The following is an 18,466-nucleotide window of genomic DNA, read 5'->3' as shown; positions in this document are numbered from 1 at the left end:
AATACTTGGATCTGTGAAGTTGTGTTACTGCACAGTTCCCCCATCGGAGCTCCTGACCCCACCTCACGATAAGGTCACTGTACCCCACCTACAGAGATTGACTTCATCACTACAAATTTGTCAAACATATCAGACACAGATTTTATAAATCAAGCATACTCTCATCTTATGATTCAAAAACAACTTCATTCCTTGAAGCATAGAAAAAGCAACAATGACGGCATCACTCCCCTTCACAAACAAAATCATCATCATCACAGGAGCAGGATCCGGAATCGGGAAAGCGACTGCTATAAAGTACGTCGATATCTCATCCATCGCTTCCTGACATCTCACCAATTACATCCCTAAACCCCATCCTTAAGCACTATCAATGCCCCCCTCAAAACACAATACTAACCTCCCAGACTCTCAACCCTAGGAGCAACCCTAGCCATAACCGACATAACCAGCTCCTCTCTCGAGAAAACCCTCTCTCTTTGCACACCCCCCGCCTTCGAGAAACATGAGAAACATTTCACATCCGTGTTTGATGTCGGAAAGACGGAGCCCTGTAATGAATTTATTTTGAATGTGGTTGAGAAGCTTGGGAGGGTGGATCATGGTGTGTTTTCTGTCGTCTAACTCGGATATGGTTAAGAGAGATGGGATGAGAGAATTGATGAGCTAATAAGCCAACAGTATTCAACTGCGCAGGTGTAAACCCAACAGACCTCGCCACCGCCGAAATAACAGATGAATACTGGGATAAATTAATCAACACGAACCTCAAAGGTTTATTCAACAGTAACCCACCCGCTTTCATTTCCATTCATACATAACACTAAATCTACGCAGTAACTCGAGCCGCAATCCCCCACATGCCATCCGGCTCCACATTCGTAAACACATCCAGCATAAAAGGTCTCGGTCCCGGCTCAGGCTTTGCTGTCTATTGTGCGAGTAAATACGGGATCATCGGATTTTCCAAATCTGTTGCGTTGGAACTTGGTAGTAAAGGGATCCGAACGTATATCCCCCTCCCCAGATCCTCCAATCCCCAATCCAACTCCCCAATCTCCCATCCAAATCTCCCAGAAGAATCGCACAAACCCTCCTAACAACCCCCAGCAACATCATAGCCCCCGGCTACATCGACACACCCACCAACGCATCCGTGGTCGCCGGTCCCGAATCCGTCGCCAGGGCGGCGGCGATGGTAAGTTCAGGGCGATTGGGTACGCCGGAGGAGGTAGCGGATGTGGTGGTGTTTTTGATGAGTGAGGAGAGTCGGTATATGAATGGGAGTGTGGTGGAGATTCATGGGGGGATGAAGTTGTGAAGGGGAGGGGGAGAAATGGTTGTGTTGGTTGTGTGCTGGGTTATGAAGTTGATTGTGTAAAGTTGGGTTGAGGGGAGGCGTAGAATGGATTGGTACTTTGGGTATGATACTAAATTGTGACGTTGTGAGAGTCTAGTAATACCTAGATCAATACAGATGTTAAAATCATCAACCGCCTGACAAGAACTTTGTATGAAACAAAGTGTTTGAATCTAAGCAGCAAATTTCAACATATGGCCCCTTGATCACGAAATTTGAATTGATCTGCGCTATCTAAGGGTATGTATGCAAGTGTGATTTCGGTGCCGAGTTTCATGTTCATCCTTCTGTACAACGTTGATATACACCTTCTCCATTCGTCATTTGCAAGCCGACAAATCAAGAAATATCACCACATGAATGCTACCATTCGGTTTCAGTTGAATGCACTCGAGTGGCAAATTAATGATACATCAGATAAGGCGGATTTCGGTAGTGAAAGTTGTGGTATATTGTCTGAATAAAAATTAGAGCTCCCTCGTCGCAATTTCCTGGTTAATGAACCAAGTTCTGAAATTGATACATGATTTGTACAAGCAAATCAAAAGCCACTCTGAAAATAGTGACGGGCCGCAAGGGAAGATGACAAAGACATCTTTCGGCATCTCACTCGTCGCCCTTCAGCCCCTTCACAACAGCTCCAACTCCTCGGTATAAGACTCCTTCTTAGCAACAGCCCCACAAAACGAACTCGAAACAATCCAACCCAGCTAAGCCTTGATCAGCAGTGGAGAGAAATTCCGTATCCTTCTGCATTCTCGGTTGTGCGACCCAGATAATGCAATGTGGATCACCATACGCCGCTGAGCCTCTGTAGGATTCTACCGGCCCCCTCACTTGTCCAAATAAAGCAAGTTTCGAGACAACATAGCTGTCCGCAATCGCAAAAAATCTGTCGCCCATATGTACGGTCGAATAAAAACTCCGAAAAAATGCTTTAAACCAAAACACCATGCGCGATTGCCGCCCCAATGCATTTCCTTCTAAATGATTGTCCGTGCCATGGTCGCTTTAAATGAGTGACGTGAAAAAGAAATCGTAATCATGATGCGAATTTTGCCTTGATTGGTGTCGTCGGATTCGATGCAGTAGCTAGCCATGACGTTTGAACCTCCTGGTCTTCTGGTACCGGTGGGACAGGAATACTGCGATGATCTTTAACATCTCTTATTGTAGGCCGTGATGCGGTGGAGCCCATTGATGCCGTCCTCCTGTTCCAATCCTTGACGCTTCTTCTTGACGTGTCTGGTAGCTCTACAATCTCATAAACAATTGGTTCTTCCGTTTCGTCGGTAATAGATTCATCATCGCGGGGTTGGTTTTGGATCTCAATGTCCCCTTTCTCAGAATCAAGCTCATGAATTGTAGAGGGGCTGTAGTAGCCGTCCGAAGGCGTAATTGGTGTGGCGAGTTCAGCGATGTACTTGTTGGAACTAGGAGTAATTCTACCTTGATACAGACTATTGTTACTGGGCATACGGCGATGAAGCGGACTCCCCGAGCGGTTGGTTTGCCGACTTTCGTTCCTGTTGCCATTATGATCCAATCGACTGTTGCTCCGACTTTCCATTTTACTTGTCATCCCGCTCGCCGGCGTGCCACTACGACTGCTATCGAGACGACTTGCGATGCTGTAATTGTGTAATGCCTCTGCCCGAAAATCCGCTCTGGAATCTAGTCCTCCTTTTTCATATGTCGTATGGGTGGGTGCTGGCGAAAAGTCACGATGTAATCGAGGGTCATTTGGATTCTGGGCCAATATCTTCTGTTTCCGCCGTCTGTAGAACAGGAATAATCCAAGGACAAGGCTAACGAAGAGAAGACCGCAGCCAACTCCAATGCCGACTTTAGCACCAACGGAAATCTGCCCGCCTTGTGATGATGGTGAGTCTCCAGCAGCAGAGGTCGTTCCCGGTATTCTATATGTGAATGTTGGCGTTGATCCGTCATTGCTGGCGGTAAGGAGAGTCGTCGGTACGCTGAATGTTTGAGCGGTCGGTCGAGGAGTGGAACTAGTAGTTGCTGCCACTGGAGTTGATGAGTCGACAGGAACGGCGTATATTGTGATTAATGGAACCGTTGACTTGCCAGTCGCAGAGGTCGACATCTCGCATCGTCGTGATGAAGAGGTGATGTGAAAAGGGAAAAAGAGAACACGATAGGAAAGTTGTACCTGACGCCTCTAAATCCTACGAGATTCGGCAGCATGATCCTACATATTTGACACTTCAGTTGGAGGGGCGGGGGCCTGGAATGAGAGAGAGAATGGATGCACCAGTCATCAATATCCCTGTAATACCATTACTTCCCTGGTCGTGGGGTTGGCAGGTCTGGAGGGTCCAGGTGGATGCCATTCGAGCAGAAGATATTGTCTTGTCTGCATCTTTTGCGCCTCTCAGCTTCTCTTTTGCACCGTCGCCGCATGTCCAACATGATTCCATTGGCTGTTCAAAACGTGGCAAAGCTGGACGCGGGGTGGGGTTTTACCAGTTGCGCCTGATTCCTGAGCCGGGACAAGGACATTTTGAGCAGTTCATCCGGTTGTAGAAGTATTGGAGGTCCAGAGCTGTGTCTTCAATGTTTTCAAGGCGGATCGGCCAATGATGTGGGTGGAAGAGTGGGAGAGGTTGGCAGAAGGATCCGACATGTGGGAGATCTCCATCAATGGGAGATCATGATTACCGCTCGGCGTCCGTCGGCCCTGTGCGGAACCGGAGTGGTGCCGAATTTCCAATGTTTGTTCGGCCACTCGCCCCACCAACACGTGTTGTGGAGAGAATCCTACGTTTCAGACAAACATTATTTGGAAGATCTACTAGATCCTCTTCGTAAATCCGTTGATGATTGAAGATCTTTGACCGCATCAGACTTCTTCTTTGAAAAATTCTGCGGAAACATAGCCACGAGTTGTCTGTTCAAGTCCATTTATCTCGTGTAGGACCAAACCGGTGCAGGGCAGTTGGAAAACCCGATTTCATGCAACACACCAGCGTTGTGTAGTCGGAATTAAAGTCGCAAAACTTTTAATTGGGTTACATAGTACATTTCTGGTTGGATTTGCTGTATTTGTTATGTATTGCGATGGTCGTAAGAGCTTTTCATATTAATCTCTGGTGGTAAATCATGCTATCATTTACTCCGGTAAGCTTTGCGATGAGTAGCGAGATTTGGTTATGTTACTTTATGCACACGCTTTGCCATTCCAACATCAATTGGAAATTCATATTAATGCGAGTGCTTACATATAACACTTTCCTTGTGTTATTTGATATTGAAATTGAAAATTTTGGAATTGGAAAAGAAGGGAGTTCTTATATTATCTTTGAGAACGGTCGGCAGTCTGAGTCTGAAGCCGAGTGCTTTCAAAAGATCTAAATATCTTGCAGCTTCCCTAAAGTCCCTACTTTCATCAATCTTCTAAAAAGACTTTTCCGGCAATGGAGAATGACAAATACCTTGAGAGCAAGAGCTCCTAGATACTGTGGTAAAAGAAACGAAGGTGGACGAAATGGTCTAAGCACTTCAACTATCGAGTACCAAACTCGGCGTTCAATCGATTTGTTCTCTAACTTTGAGACATTCCTAAGAACTTTTCCGTCGCAGTACGGAAATGAAAGCAATCGAGGTTGGTCACGTGCCTTATCATATCATTATTCCCCTGGCTGTCGTCCTGACTTCATATGCAAAGTGTTGTATTATTAGCTAAACCTTCTCAGCTTGAGTTACTTAGGTATGTGACAGCGATCCTTCTTCTTGAACCAGAACCCAGCTTGATCACTGGCGCAACTTTTCGATTGGGAAAGCTTTTTACCACTCTTCCTTAATACAATCTGTTCGAAGTTTGAATTTAACAGCTATCTCATTTACAAATTTCTCAAACATTAAGAGCAATCGAGAAAGAGTTGTTGGGGTAGTAACTCACTTTTGCTGCACCAGCGAAGTTCTCGATGGGAAAACGATCTGATAAAGGGTTTTGGTCACCTGGCCGGACGACTAGTGCTGCTCCTGCCTTTGGAACTAGTCCCCAGCTACCTATCTTTCTCTGGATGTTTCTTTCTTTCTTTCTCTCGCACTCTGCACTCTGCACTTTGACAACCACCATGACCCTACTTCGCCTATCACCGCTGGTACAGCGCATTCAAGCAAATTCCCCGTACATAGACATATACACCAACGCCTCGACGAGTCCGCTCCGATCCCGTTCCTCAGAGAAGCACGCGACACTAACCCTATCACACGCACACCCTGAACCGAAGAGGTGGGAAAATGCTGGGGGCTGGGGCGCAAGGCATATAAACGACAAGGCACCTTTCAACCTATGGGACGAAAATAAACGGGAATATCGAATGCCAACAGGAAATGAGTTGAAATGGCTACGAGTGAATTTTGGAGATGGCCAAATTGGAATGTCGGGATGGTACTTGTGGATCGAAACAGCCAAACCACCGCAGCCAGTACCGCTCACGGTGGGATGTATGCCGGTTATGTTCATCGGCATTGGTGAAGAACATCATGAACCCATCCCCCAATGTCTATATCCCAGTCCTCGAATTGGTGACCCATGCCCTACTGTTCGGTGGGCCAAGATGGAATTCCCTACCAAAGAGCAGAATGCCGCTATCCTCACCGCATTACAACCTCTGGCAAGTGTCCGCGAAATTATTTATATGCCACATTGGACCATTGTTGAGCTAGAGTATGGGGATGGTCGCCATTATGAGCCTAGGTCCCTTCCAGGTACCGTGGCAGGACGGACAACACTATATCATCACGCTGAAGCTCGTTTTTACAAATCAATGAAGAATATGACACGAGCACGCCGTATCGACCCTGCTCAGCATCCTCCGATGAATCTTGGACCCATGCCGCAAGATGCGCACAACTATCTCCGGCAAACATCGCATTTAAGCCCAGGCTGCAGACTAGAATATGGCTTTGGTATGACAGGTTCACATGTTGAGGGTATTAACGCTGCAACATCGGCAGGGGTAAAGCTCAGACGAGTTGATGGACAAGAGGTGTTGACCGCTTCTCACCATGGGTTCTTAATTTCTAGTGAAGTTTATCATCCATTTGCCGGCGAGGACAAGATCGGCGATATCATCGATACCAGGCCGCAACTTGATATAGCACTGGTTAGACTTACGCCTACTGCATCTGCAAAATTCACAAATACTTGCTACTTCCAAGCTGAAACTCCGCGGACACTTTTAAGAGGCTCTGAAATTATACAAGGTTCCTGGTCGGAGGTCGACGGGATGAGCTCAGGTCTCGTAACACTTTTGACGTATGGAAGGCGTTTCTTGAAGCCCAAACGACCGGCTGGACATCCAGAAATTGACTTCAGAGAATGGCAGTCATATTCGGTTGACGCAATATTCGGTGCGGTGAACAATACTATATGTGAAGGAATGTGTGGGGCACCAATCGTTCAATGCGAGGCCGGCGGAGTTGGAGGGTTCTTCCATCTATCCGATGGAGTTAACTGCTTTACGGCTCATCTAGACGATCTTGTCGCTGAGGGATGGGAGGTTGCGTAGTTTTTGAAGGAGCCTTCAAAGGATTATTACGCTGGACTCGTTGGGGAGACCGTTAGTATAGACTAATAATTGCAAGACACCGGAATTAATAACATGTCTCAAAAGTAGACCTTTCATGTTCAAAGAATTGCCAGTAATCCATCCACTGTTCCTGAATCTGTGCAAACCTTTAAATTTTGATTGAAAACGCTTGTTGTGATAGAAACTCACTTTGTCAGCATCAGCGAGGTTCACACTGTGGTTCTCGGTTGAAGACGACTCATCTTAGTACGATCCGGAAGCATCTCCGGAATCCCAGCGGCAGAGTTATGCCCGACAAACACTTGACCGTAAATCCACTTAAACATGGTAAAACAAAATTACTGAAGGACTGATAATGAAGTAAAATGATATCATAAATGTGTACATATCTTCCTAGCAACAAATTCTTGGTGTTATGGTGTCAGAAGTCGCAGTACTTTCGTGCCATTCGCGCCGTCCCTCGCTTTCGTTTCCAAAAAGAGTAAAGTGACGGAACTAAAAGAGAAAAAAAATTAAAACCCTACAAGACACAACGTTCACGTGAGATCTTAGTTCCAGAACGACAGGACGTCTGGCGTATATTAAAGCTGCAACTGGGCTTCTAAGCTTCACATCCTCTTGCTCCCAAATTGCCCACCACAATTATTTTGATAACCACAATTATTTCAATAACCACAAACATTTCGATATCGCTATTTTCGAACACTCGCAATGACACCAAGCAAAGATTCCCCACCGCCAAATGACACAGGCTCGCCAGGACTCGTAGCACCACAGGCACAACCAAATCTCTGGACAGTCCAATACGTTGATAACAAGGGTAGAGGAGTAATTGCTTCTCAGAACATCAAAGCAGGAACTCTTTTGATCAGCGAACCTCCTCTCCTCACCACGGATGTCATCACCTCAGTCGAAAACACAGAGACCGATCTGGCCATCCATCTTCGCACTTTGCCCGCAGAAAAACAACGGGCATTTTTGAGTCTACACAACAATTTCCCTGGCCAGGGAAACCCACTCACTAGTATCATTCGAAGCAACGGATACCCTCTTGGAGCTGATGCAGGATGCGGAGGTGTTTTTGAGAACATCAGTCGGATTAACCATGGCTGTTTGCCTAATGCGGTTCAGAACTGGAACGGGTTGTTGGGTGAGGAGGGAGAGGAAACTGTGTACGCAATTAAAGATATCAAGGAAGGCGAAGAGATCACAACGAGCTATCTCTCTGGTGGCACCTCCAAAGAACGGCGAGCCGTTTTGAAGCAGTCATTCGGATTTGATTGCACCTGCAAACTTTGTGATTCTGATGAGGCGGATCTCAAGGCAAGCGACGAGAGACTCTCTAGGATTCAAGAGTTGCATATTGATATCGGGGACTCGGAAACTGTAAGACATGACCCTGAGAAGGCTTTGGGCTATTGTAAGGAGTTGCTGGAGATCTTGGAGGTCGAAGGTATCAAGGATGACAGGGTGAGCCGAGCCTACTATGATGCCTTCCAGGTAACGGCGATGCACTCTGACGCAGCACGAGCTGCTTGGTGGGCCAAGAAGTTCTGCGAAGCGAAGGTTATTAGTGCTGGGAAAAGCTGTATTGATCGTTTGGACATGAAGCCTTTCACCAAGCGCCCACAGAAACACGACTGCTTCGGCGCCTTCTCTGTTAACTGGAAAACCAAACTTGAAGAACTTCCTAAAGAAAGGGCTGGCGAGGAATTTGAGAAATGGCTTTGGAGAGAGTAGACGTGGGCTCGCGTGCCCTTGTGGCGTTGGATTAACCTTTTGTGGGTTTGGATGGCGTCCGGGCTTAGGAGATCATGTTAACATCGGGTTTTGGTAATGGCGTGTATGGACAATGGGTATACCGCTTTGTAGATGCACTTTAGGAATATAAAGGTTTTAAACTTCCTGTTCTCACCATATGTGACATTTTCTTTACGCCTACATGATCAACATGACCCATCGGTCTCAGCTGTTGACTTTAATATGTACAATCTGACCTTAGGAAATCCCATCCCAGTTCTCCTTAGTTGTATCAGGAGAAAGGTTTGAAGTACCTAGAATGCGTGCCATAATTACTTGCCAGTCTTATGAACCCTACCCTCATGCAAAATTTTGGACGCGTAGAGATTTCCTCTGCCAACTGCACCTCCCTCAACAAGGTCTCGCCTGCTGGAGAACCTGGAAGCTCAAATTGATATTACTCTCTAAGCCCATGCTGACAGGACGAGCCGGGACTGAGGTGAGGAAGAGACTGACAGAGGTACGCCTCCTGAATTGAATATTCATCATTCCAGCCATGAGTGAGTGGTATTATTGTATGTTTCGACATAACAAATAATAACATTGACACACGTAGTGACGTGTGGTACTTTAAAATGCCTATAGATTATTTTCGGAATATTTTATCACTTGTCGTGCGAACATATTGTTGACTTCTTGGAAGTAAAGCCACTTACCACCACTCACTGCGTGTGTTCAGTAACTTGCAGATTGAATCAATATCTCGGGTTGAGCAGTGCGCCATGAACAGCTGCTCAACCCCAAACGGAATAGCAGAAATGCACCACCACTTTCGACATACGAATGGAGTGTTTCTTACCCCTCAATTGTGAAGCTACTCGAAAAGCCGCTTTTGCTGCACAGCGAGATCTCCATGTTTACGTTGTTTGTTTTGCCTTTGCACGACGGGGGTCAGCTGATCTAATAGTAGACCAGCGGTCCCCGGCGCGAGTCCTCCTTGAAAAGACTCGTCAACCAGAAAGCTGCTCGATATTCTGTATCAACAAATCACAACGAAGCAGACTCTCGGAACTATGCAGGACTACTGCAGCTCAAGCCCTTGTGCCTGAAAGCAAAAGCAAGAAATAGCATGATGTCGTGGTTGGTGCCTCTTATATGCGGTGGAGTTCGTACAGCTGCTTGAAACGGACCTAAAGCGGGCTATGGTTGTCACCCAGCAACGGAGCTCCTCAAAACACAACAAGGCTAGCATCAACCGAAGCTTAACAAACCAGTTATCAACCTCTTACCACAACCTCACCCATCCTTTTCCTCTTCGATCTGCAGTGTTGAGCATTCTTTTGCAATTTGCGACTTTTGGCGGAGAAAGAGAGACGAAAGGTTTATATCGATTTGATAATCATCAGTCACTTCTTTTCGGGCGCGCCATTCCTCGCGTCGCAAATCTGCGTCAACATTCACTATCCTTCCATGCCAGCACCACATTGAGCAACTTCTCATACCAAAATAGGCATATCGTCTTGAATAGTCGGTTATCAACGATATTTTAAGGTATTCGTTAAGTTATAGCGGAGATGGCGTCGCCGTCGCAGCCTGTAAGCTCCTCCATGGCTTGTTTACCTTTGCTCAGGTTCAGGAAACACCACTGCCGTAATACTAATTTCGACAGGTCCCACCATTGCGCATTCAGAAAGGGCCATCATTGTCGCCCACAAAGCTTCCACGACCTCTATCTGAGTTAGGGCCAACGGAGATGCGAAGGAACTCACCTAGCTTCCCGCAGCCATCGAAGGTAAACATCGCTCGCAGTTTCTGAGACATTCCGAGACTTAAGTACTAAATGGTGTATGCAGAAGACACAGCTCAACATGGACTCGTCCCCATTCCAGACTTCCCCCTTCAATCCATCCGCCGACTCGTCACCACGACTGTTTTGGCAAGGCCGCGATCCCGCCACCCCTAGCCGCTTTAGATCAGAAAACGATTTGTATGGAGGAAGAGAATCTTCGCCCTCGCCGACTCGACGATCCTCGATTGAGCGACTGCAGAAAGCATCGCGCGTCAAGAATAGCAACATGTTTGCGCGTGAACAGAAGCAGGAATACGACCCCGCCTCAGTACCTACGATTGAACGACCCTTGGCGAAACAACTGCAAGGAAATGCATATGGTGGGACTGGACTGGAAGGGCTGCGATCTGCTGAGCGTGCTGGAAACTTTGGACACAAAAGGAGCGAGAGCCAATCGAGCGTGCCTCTATACAACCCCACGCGATCACCATTGAAGATAACAGGAGTAAATGGTTTTCGTTCGCCCAGTAAGGACCAAATATCACCAACGAAATCATCACTCTCTGGGAGCAAATTCAACGGCAAGTCGAGCTTTGATTCAGAGAACGGTGTTTGGTCTGCTGAAGATTCGAGTGACGAGAAAAGCCTTCCGCCAGGGCGCATACTCCACCGACACGCAAAGAGTGTTACGTTTGATCAGGCGCCTCCTCAGATCAATGAGTACGAGATGGTAACACCCGATATCTCTTCGATCGGCACAGGATCTCGTGAAAACAGTTATGATTCTGGGGAGGAGGACGAATCCGAGCTCTATCCTATGGAACACTCCCTTGAGCCGGATGATAGCTTTGACGCGTCTCTCGAGGATACAGATAAAACCCCTGTCGTTGGTCCTGAGGACTGGAGACATACTAGCCCGGAAAATCACCGCAACGGGATCATGTCTGGTCGGTTTGACGACCCCTTCGATGGCCCAGAGGGTAGTCCAATGCCAGATGCCCGCCCATCTTCCTCCATGGGCCGTCCAGCTGCAGTACGTAATGATTCTCTGAACTCAAACGGAGAACACCGACCATTGCCTCCTCTTCCTGGCATGAATTCCCGTGGCCGTAGTGGATCTGCTTCGTCAAACGGTCAATCTGCCGCTGCTGAACGCGCAACACAGCGTGGTCTTCCATCACCGCCCCCACCAGCTTCGTTCAGCAAGTCGGAGATTCAGAGCATGAACGGTGGCAAATTGACATTAGAAGAGCGTCTTCAATTGATGATGATCCAAGACGATGAGAGCAAGCCGAAGACCGCTGCTGAATTGCAACGAGAGCGGCGGCTGCGACGAGGAGGTCCTCGTGAACGCAACAGCCAGACGCCAGAGCCAGAACGAGAGCGTTCGCAATCAGTCCCAATCCATGAAGACGAAGACACTGTCGATGACCTACCAGATCTAGGCTCCTACCAGCTCCCTCCACGGATATCAAGAGAATCCATCATGCGCAAAGTACATGGCCAGGATGCATTCTCTCGTGATTCAGACTACAATTTCTCTTCACCAATGCCTAGTTCCAGCCCCGAGCGCCCAACTGCTCTAGATCCTGACACTCCACTTCCTACTACAGAAGACTCTGCAATTATGGATAACGATGTCGATAATAACGCAGACGACAGTGTCATCATCAAGCCAGAACCAGAGGAGGATGATGATGATGTTGATGTGTACGCCATCCCTGAAATGTACCAGCCAACAGAATCACAAATGAGCCAGTACAGCGATGAACAGGATATCCCTGGTGAGGACGACGCTGAAAGTCACTACTCTGATCCTTCAGCTTCTACTGAGTGCCCTCAATCTCATTCAAATAGCGGTCCTGACGATGATGGACCTCCAACTCCACGTGCTTTGACACCAACCAAGGAAATTGAATTTCAAGATCCAGTGAAAGAGAGCAGAACGAGCTCATTACCAGAATTTGAAGGTTTCTTGGGAAAAAGTACCGATTTTGGATTAAGTCTTGCATCTTACATGGACCAGCCACCTTCTCCCCCACCAAAAGACGAGCCTCTTTCGTCCATTGCTAAGACTGATCAAGCTCCTATCTCCCCACAAGACGAACGACCGTCCGAGGCACCAAGCATGTCACAAGCCCATGAGTACCTTCGAAGGCCTGAGACGCCCGAACAGCGACAATTTCCTACCTCGAAACCTGAGTATGATGGGTCTGGTTGGGGCCCTGAGGAGGACGAGGAATATGAGTCTGGAACACCCGATTCTGTCATTCGTCATCCAATTGACGAAGAACAATTTCCACCTCGCGAATCACCAGCAATCCCAGAACAGGTGGCTACTATCAAATCTACAGTTGGCTCGAAGCTCAAGACACGTCCATCGGCAACACCCTCAGACCTCCAAGCAATGCGAGAAATGAGACGGATTGTCAGCAGTGAACTACCTAATATCCCGGCTATCCCACAACGTCATCGCGATCGGCCCTCTCCAGCTCCAGAAGACGGTTACACTAGCGCTGGAGAGATGGTGGAAAGACACCCCAGCTTTAAGAAGAAGTCTTTGACGCTAGACATCGGTGCTGATTTGGGACTGAGTCTTGACAAAGATTTCGATAGGGTGATCGAAGCTCAAAAGGTTGCTTACACCTCATCTCTTTCAGACGCAACTTGCACATCCAACGAGACCGGACAAGCGTCCGGTTCCAATGCTACCATACCTCATGAATTTTATGCTAATATTACTCCTCGTAAACAGCGCGGATATCTTATGAGACAAAACACGAAACTTGTCGTGGCTAGCAGCGACCACCACTCGAGCGATGATCATCGCGGTAGTCGGTCGGCGGGTAACTCGCCTGTGAAGAAAGAACGGCCTCAATCATGGACCGTGGAGCCCTGGAATGGTCAGTATCGCAAAAACAGCAAATCTATTCCAAGGAAGAAGCCTGCACCAGGTCCTGTACCGCCAATGCCTGGTCAAGAGAGCAACGCAATAGGTTTGGGAATGGTAACCGAGGAGCCATCCCTTGATGTCTCGTCAGAAGAGGTTGGAGAGAGAGGTAGGCTTTTCGTGAAGGTCATTGGTGTCAAAGATCTGGATCTTCCATTACCCAAGAGTACGTAATTCTATCCCAGGAGGCTTTTGCTATTCGCTAACCAATAGCCTTAGATGAACAAACCTGGTTCAGCCTAACACTCGACAACGGTGTTCACTGTGTAACAACAGCATGGCTAGAGCTTGGAAGAAATGCCCCAATAGGTCAAGAGTTCGAGCTTGTTGTTCCAAATGAACTAGAGTTTCAACTCACCCTCAATGCCAAGCTGGTCAAGCCTCCTCCAACCAGGGTCACGGAATCTCCCACGAAGAGTCAAAAGGTCTCTAAACCGTCCACCTTTAGCCGCGTCTTTGCTTCACCGAAAAAGCGAAAGGAACTGGAAATGAGACAAAAAGAGGAAGAAAAACGAATTGCCGAGCACCATCAACAGGAAGCTCAAGCAAAGAGACTATCAGCTCAACCAACCGCATGGGATCTGCTTTCGCCGCTTGCCGCGGAAGATGGTAGCTTCGGACGATCGTACGTGTGCCTCAAAGACCACGAGACCCGTTGCTTTGGTCGACCATACATCGTTGATGTCGCGTGTTTCAATGAATGGGCTACCGAGGAAGCTACTCACTCGTCAAGTGTCAAGAGCAAACGTGGTACTACTAATGTTCAGCGACGAGCACCTTACAAGGTTGGCAAGTTGGAGTTGCAACTTCTTTTTGTACCAAAACCAAAGGGTGCTACAGATGATGACATGCCCAAAAGCATGAATTCCTGTATTCGTGAAATGAAAGAAGCCGAAGTTGCTACCGCAAGGAATTGGGAAGGTCCTCTAAGCCAACAGGGTGGCGACTGTCCGGTATGTCACGTTATCTTATCAGTAATTTAATCTATACTAACATATTTCTAGTACTGGCGTCGACGATACTTCAAATTGGTCGGCAGCAAGCTGACTGCATATCACGAGACAACTCGCCAGCCTCGTGCAACCATCAATCTTGCGAATGCAAGCAAGCTGATCGATGATCGTCGAGCTCTTACACAAAAAGAGACCAGCGGCAAAGGTGGCAAGCGCCGCAAGTCAGGATTCGCTGAAGAAGAAGAAGGCTACATGTTTGTTGAAGAGGGTTTCCGAATCAGATTTAACAATGGCGAAGTCATCGATTTCTACGCCGATACAGCCGCTGATAAAGAGGGCTGGATGAAAGTTCTCGATGCTTGTGTCGGCAAAGAAGGGGACGCGAAAAGCAAATGGTGTGACCTTGTCCTCAAGCGCGAGGACAGTCTCAAGAGGAAGACAGAGCTTGGCCCCAGCCGGAAAGAACAACGACATCACTCGAGAACCAAGAGCATGATCGTATAGCCATGATAAAAAGGAAACTCGACAACAAAGGTAAAATTTCCTCGATGGATATGTCGCAATGGTTTACGAATCCACGACATGACTACTCTTTCCATTCTTCAATCTTCATGGATAATCTTGTTTTAATCCGGCCGCAACATAAACGGTTACGACTTCACAGTCATTGTCTTCCTGCCCGGGCGGCATAAATTTACATATACTTTTGTTTGGGTCCTGTCTGAGGTTGATGTAGGACATGTGGCCGGCTGTAAAGGACGATGCGTACACTTCTTTGAAATATGTTTATAGGGGGTGGATGGTGGCGAACTCATTTGCTATTCTTTCTTTGAGTCATTTGGCATCGGCGAAGATTTGGATGATGAGTGTCCTGTTTGGACGTGCTGTTTGGGTTATTGATCGCAGTGTCTTTTGGCAAATGAGATAGTTGTGAATGATGATAATGAATTTAAACTCTATTATAAACGGTCTTTTAATGTTTTTTGTGCTTGACATCTGAAATAAGCGCAGAAGCAAGTTATGAGGTCTGCCAAAGTATTGAGCGTCTAAGGTCATTGATGGTTGAGGAGCAGAGTTAGCAATGGCCTTGTTCCATCATCCCATGTAGTCTCGCAATGCATAGAGAACGAAGCTCTAGGTAGAAATGATAGATTTTGCCTCGCATCGAATCTCAATCTCACACTCAAAAACTTCATGTCGTACAAGACACCCTAAAACTTAAGCTGCAAACCGAGAAAGCCACGGCCACCGAAGGATCACATTCCTCCCAGACCTTTGTTGACCCGCATGAAGCTAGGTCTTGAGGCTCTATCTGCGACCGGCATCTAATCTCGCTTTTTCACAAGGCGTAGGGCATGATCACCGGCACTCTGGTTCGGAACGCAAGGCCTATTTCGAGGGTGTGGCTCGTCACCACCTTCCACTTCATATGGCCCCCACTCCACTAGTGATATCACAGAATCCATCGAGGTGAAAGGAAAGACGTGTTTCAGAAAAGTATACTGAAGTAGAGAATCAGTGCCTTGGGAATGCGGGGATGAAATAGACTGTGTTTGAGGAGCCGCTGGGTTTTATTTAGAAAGTGCTATTAAAGAGTGACGAGCATGCACTAATGCCAGGGACGAAGAGTTCGTCACAATTGCGAGGAACAATTTTCTAGCTGCATGTAGTAGAGCATATCACACGTTCTCTCGAGATAGTAACACAGGTTCATGGTCGCTTGTTGGTGAGGGGAAGGTGCGTGGTGAGGCGTGAGTGGTTCTGTATCCGTCCAGGGTAGTATTGAGCGTCATCAGAGTCCCGGTATTTTGGTACCTGCCGGAACGATTTGATAAGTAGACACCATCACATGTCGAATATTGCAAGTCAAAAGTACTCGCTAGCGCTCTGGATTGAAAAAGGGGGGCCATGCAGCAAGCGAGCCCGAACGCCCAGATCCAAAAATAACCTCTCCCGGCCATTTGTTCTATTTTCAACCCCCCACATAAACGAATCAGCCAATGACAGTGATATACAAAATGCCAAAATAGCTCTCGCTTCGACATCTCAACGTCAAAAGTTTCCTCGCATAGACGCAGCGCTTAGAGCTATCGATCAACGTCGTTGATGGCCAGAAACGCACTCGAATTGCCATCAACTCTATCATGTAGGTTCAGATGTAGGTATTTCCATCGCGGGCACGCATGCTGCATGTGCGCTTGTGTTTATTTTCGTGGCTGACGACGAGGGTGCGGGGACTCGAGGCGGAAGTGGTGATATATCACACAACGTCCTGGTAGTGAATCTAGAGAATCAAGGATCGGCTGTTTGATTTCTACCTTTTCCTTGATCGAATTCTTTTGCTGCAATTGTAATTTGTACAATCTGAGGATTGCCTAATTCATAATGCCTCCCATTTCGAAAGATCATATTTCGTATCCGCTGGAAGCTGGGTCTTCGTTGTTGGATGTTAAGAGGTTGCCGATGGAGGTCACGACGGCGTTGGAGTATGTGTCGTCGAAGCTGGCGAGGAAGAATATGCATTTCGCTTTTATCGTTATAAGAAAAGAAGTCCAGGTCCCGTCAACGGGAATGACACCGGATTCAGCGACATTTCCATCACCTACCGATTCTATCTTCTCGAAGGTTTCCTCGTCTTCATCTGTTTTCTCTCGAGCTCTTAGCAAGTCGTCGTCGAGATCTTCATTACGATCTGCTTTCTCCTCGGGTTCGTCGACTTGTTCGTCTGTCGCTTCATCGGCTAGTCTGTCGAGGACTCAATACCCTTCTCTTCCTACCTCACCAAGAGACTTCTCTGCTGCACCAAGACTAAACGTCCTCACCGCCACAACATCACCAGCTCTTCCATGTATGTCACCAAGCACACCCAACCCATTCGGCATCACCCTCCTTCAAACAGCACCAATCAGTCCTCGCTCCTCAAAATTCCTAAACTCCACCATAGAACGCGCCGAAAAGCGCTACCCATCCATAGGCACAGGCTGGCTCGTCCCAAAACCCTACACCACCACCTCGGCCCCTACTGACCTAATCGCCCGCTCCCTCTCCCAAAATGAAATCATCTTCGCCTCCGGCGGCCTAACATTGCTCTCACTCGACCACGTCTACACCTTCAAAACCCACCTGCAACTCTACTCCCGCACCCTGACGCCCCCCTCCCTAACCCTCGCAGTCGACGAGCTCCGCCGTTTAATCCTCGCCCAGGGCCCAGGGACTACCATAACGAAATCCCATCTCACCCGTTCATACCCATGGCTCGGCATATCCTTCCCCGCCCTCGTAGACATAAACCAAGCCTACAAAACCGCCTACGGCGGCTCCTCCCGTTCAGGCGCCATCGACGTCGCAGAAACACCCGTCCGCACCGCCGCCATCCCCACGTTGAGCCTAACCACCTCGTTCACCCGACCAACACCAACCTTCAACGTGCGCTTCTCAACCGCAAGCACCTCCTCTCTCTGCTCAGAGACATCCTACTTCTCCCCCGTATCTCCCTATTCGTCCTCCGACCCGGGCACCGCCGTGCCGCTGACCGCCATTTCCATGGGTGAGAGCGCGAGGGGTGTGGAGCTGGATACGGCGATTAGTTATCAGTTTGATCTTGAGAGCGCGTTTCCGGGGCGGGGACCGGGACCATTGACGCCGAATCGTGGGGATGATATTACGCCGGTTACGAAGGGGGAGTGGACGTTTTTGAGGGTGGATGCTAGTGCGAGGAGGGGTGCGGTGGAGACTTGTTAGGTGGGTGTGGGGAGGTGTTAGTTGCTATATATGAGAGTTGGGGATGCGTAGTTGATGGGAAGGAAAAGGGGGATTATATTCACGAGATCACGATGAAATGAAAATGGGAAGCTGGACTTTCTAGAAATGTATAAATACGAAACACAAAGAAAATTGAAATGTCAAATATAAACACGTATACGTAAACGCCGTTTCCCATCCCTCCGATGCCCCTTTCCTCTTTACAAACCGACCCCCTGAAATGTGCTCTATACCTGCCAGTAACAAACCTATTCGCTTAAAGTCGCACTCCTAAATCATTCGACCAACGGTTTTTCGTCGTCCGTTGGCTCGGGTTCGGTCTCTTCCTCTGCATCTTCCGCAGGCTCCTCC

At 47.9% G+C, this 18,466-nt stretch overlaps 6 protein-coding genes across 6 annotated transcripts; 5 read left to right on the top strand and 1 right to left on the bottom strand.

Moving 5' to 3' along the window:
• Positions 1–214: 214 nt before the first annotated feature.
• On the top strand, positions 215–1,321 carry GLAREA_11601 (NAD(P)-binding Rossmann-fold containing protein; the record flags this gene model as incomplete). Its single annotated transcript, XM_008089744.1, has 5 exons — positions 215–297; positions 408–604; positions 682–786; positions 838–1,009; positions 1,111–1,321. 5 exons carry the CDS (start codon positions 215–217, stop codon positions 1,319–1,321), a joined length of 768 nt encoding a protein of 255 aa, XP_008087935.1.
• A 1,081-nt stretch (positions 1,322–2,402) lies between these two features.
• On the bottom strand, positions 2,403–3,467 carry GLAREA_11600 (uncharacterized protein; the record flags this gene model as incomplete). The annotated part of the gene is made up of 1 exon (XM_008089743.1): positions 2,403–3,467. One exon carries the CDS (start codon positions 3,465–3,467, stop codon positions 2,403–2,405), a length of 1,065 nt encoding a protein of 354 aa, XP_008087934.1.
• A 1,993-nt stretch (positions 3,468–5,460) lies between these two features.
• On the top strand, positions 5,461–6,900 carry GLAREA_11599 (uncharacterized protein; the record flags this gene model as incomplete). Its single annotated transcript, XM_008089742.1, has 1 exon — positions 5,461–6,900. The coding sequence occupies one exon, from the start codon at positions 5,461–5,463 to the stop codon at positions 6,898–6,900; it is 1,440 nt and encodes a 479-aa protein (XP_008087933.1).
• A 732-nt stretch (positions 6,901–7,632) lies between these two features.
• On the top strand, positions 7,633–8,661 carry GLAREA_11598 (SET; the record flags this gene model as incomplete). Its single annotated transcript, XM_008089741.1, has 1 exon — positions 7,633–8,661. The coding sequence occupies one exon, from the start codon at positions 7,633–7,635 to the stop codon at positions 8,659–8,661; it is 1,029 nt and encodes a 342-aa protein (XP_008087932.1).
• A 1,574-nt stretch (positions 8,662–10,235) lies between these two features.
• Positions 10,236–14,857, top strand: GLAREA_11597 (PH; the record flags this gene model as incomplete). The annotated part of the gene is made up of 5 exons (XM_008089740.1): positions 10,236–10,256; positions 10,331–10,453; positions 10,515–13,566; positions 13,620–14,353; positions 14,405–14,857. The coding sequence occupies 5 exons, from the start codon at positions 10,236–10,238 to the stop codon at positions 14,855–14,857; spliced, it is 4,383 nt and encodes a 1,460-aa protein (XP_008087931.1).
• Positions 14,858–16,738: 1,881 nt separating this feature from the next.
• GLAREA_11596 (uncharacterized protein) lies at positions 16,739–18,094 on the top strand (the record flags this gene model as incomplete). Its single annotated transcript, XM_008089739.1, has 1 exon — positions 16,739–18,094. One exon carries the CDS (start codon positions 16,739–16,741, stop codon positions 18,092–18,094), a length of 1,356 nt encoding a protein of 451 aa, XP_008087930.1.
• Positions 18,095–18,466: the final 372 nt, after the last annotated feature.

The sequence above is a fragment of the Glarea lozoyensis genome (genome assembly GCF_000409485.1).
Source record: "Glarea lozoyensis ATCC 20868 chromosome Unknown GLAREA8, whole genome shotgun sequence".
NCBI classification, from domain to species: Eukaryota; Fungi; Ascomycota; class Leotiomycetes; order Helotiales; family Helotiaceae; genus Glarea; species Glarea lozoyensis.
This window is presented reverse-complemented; position numbering and strand designations above follow the sequence as displayed.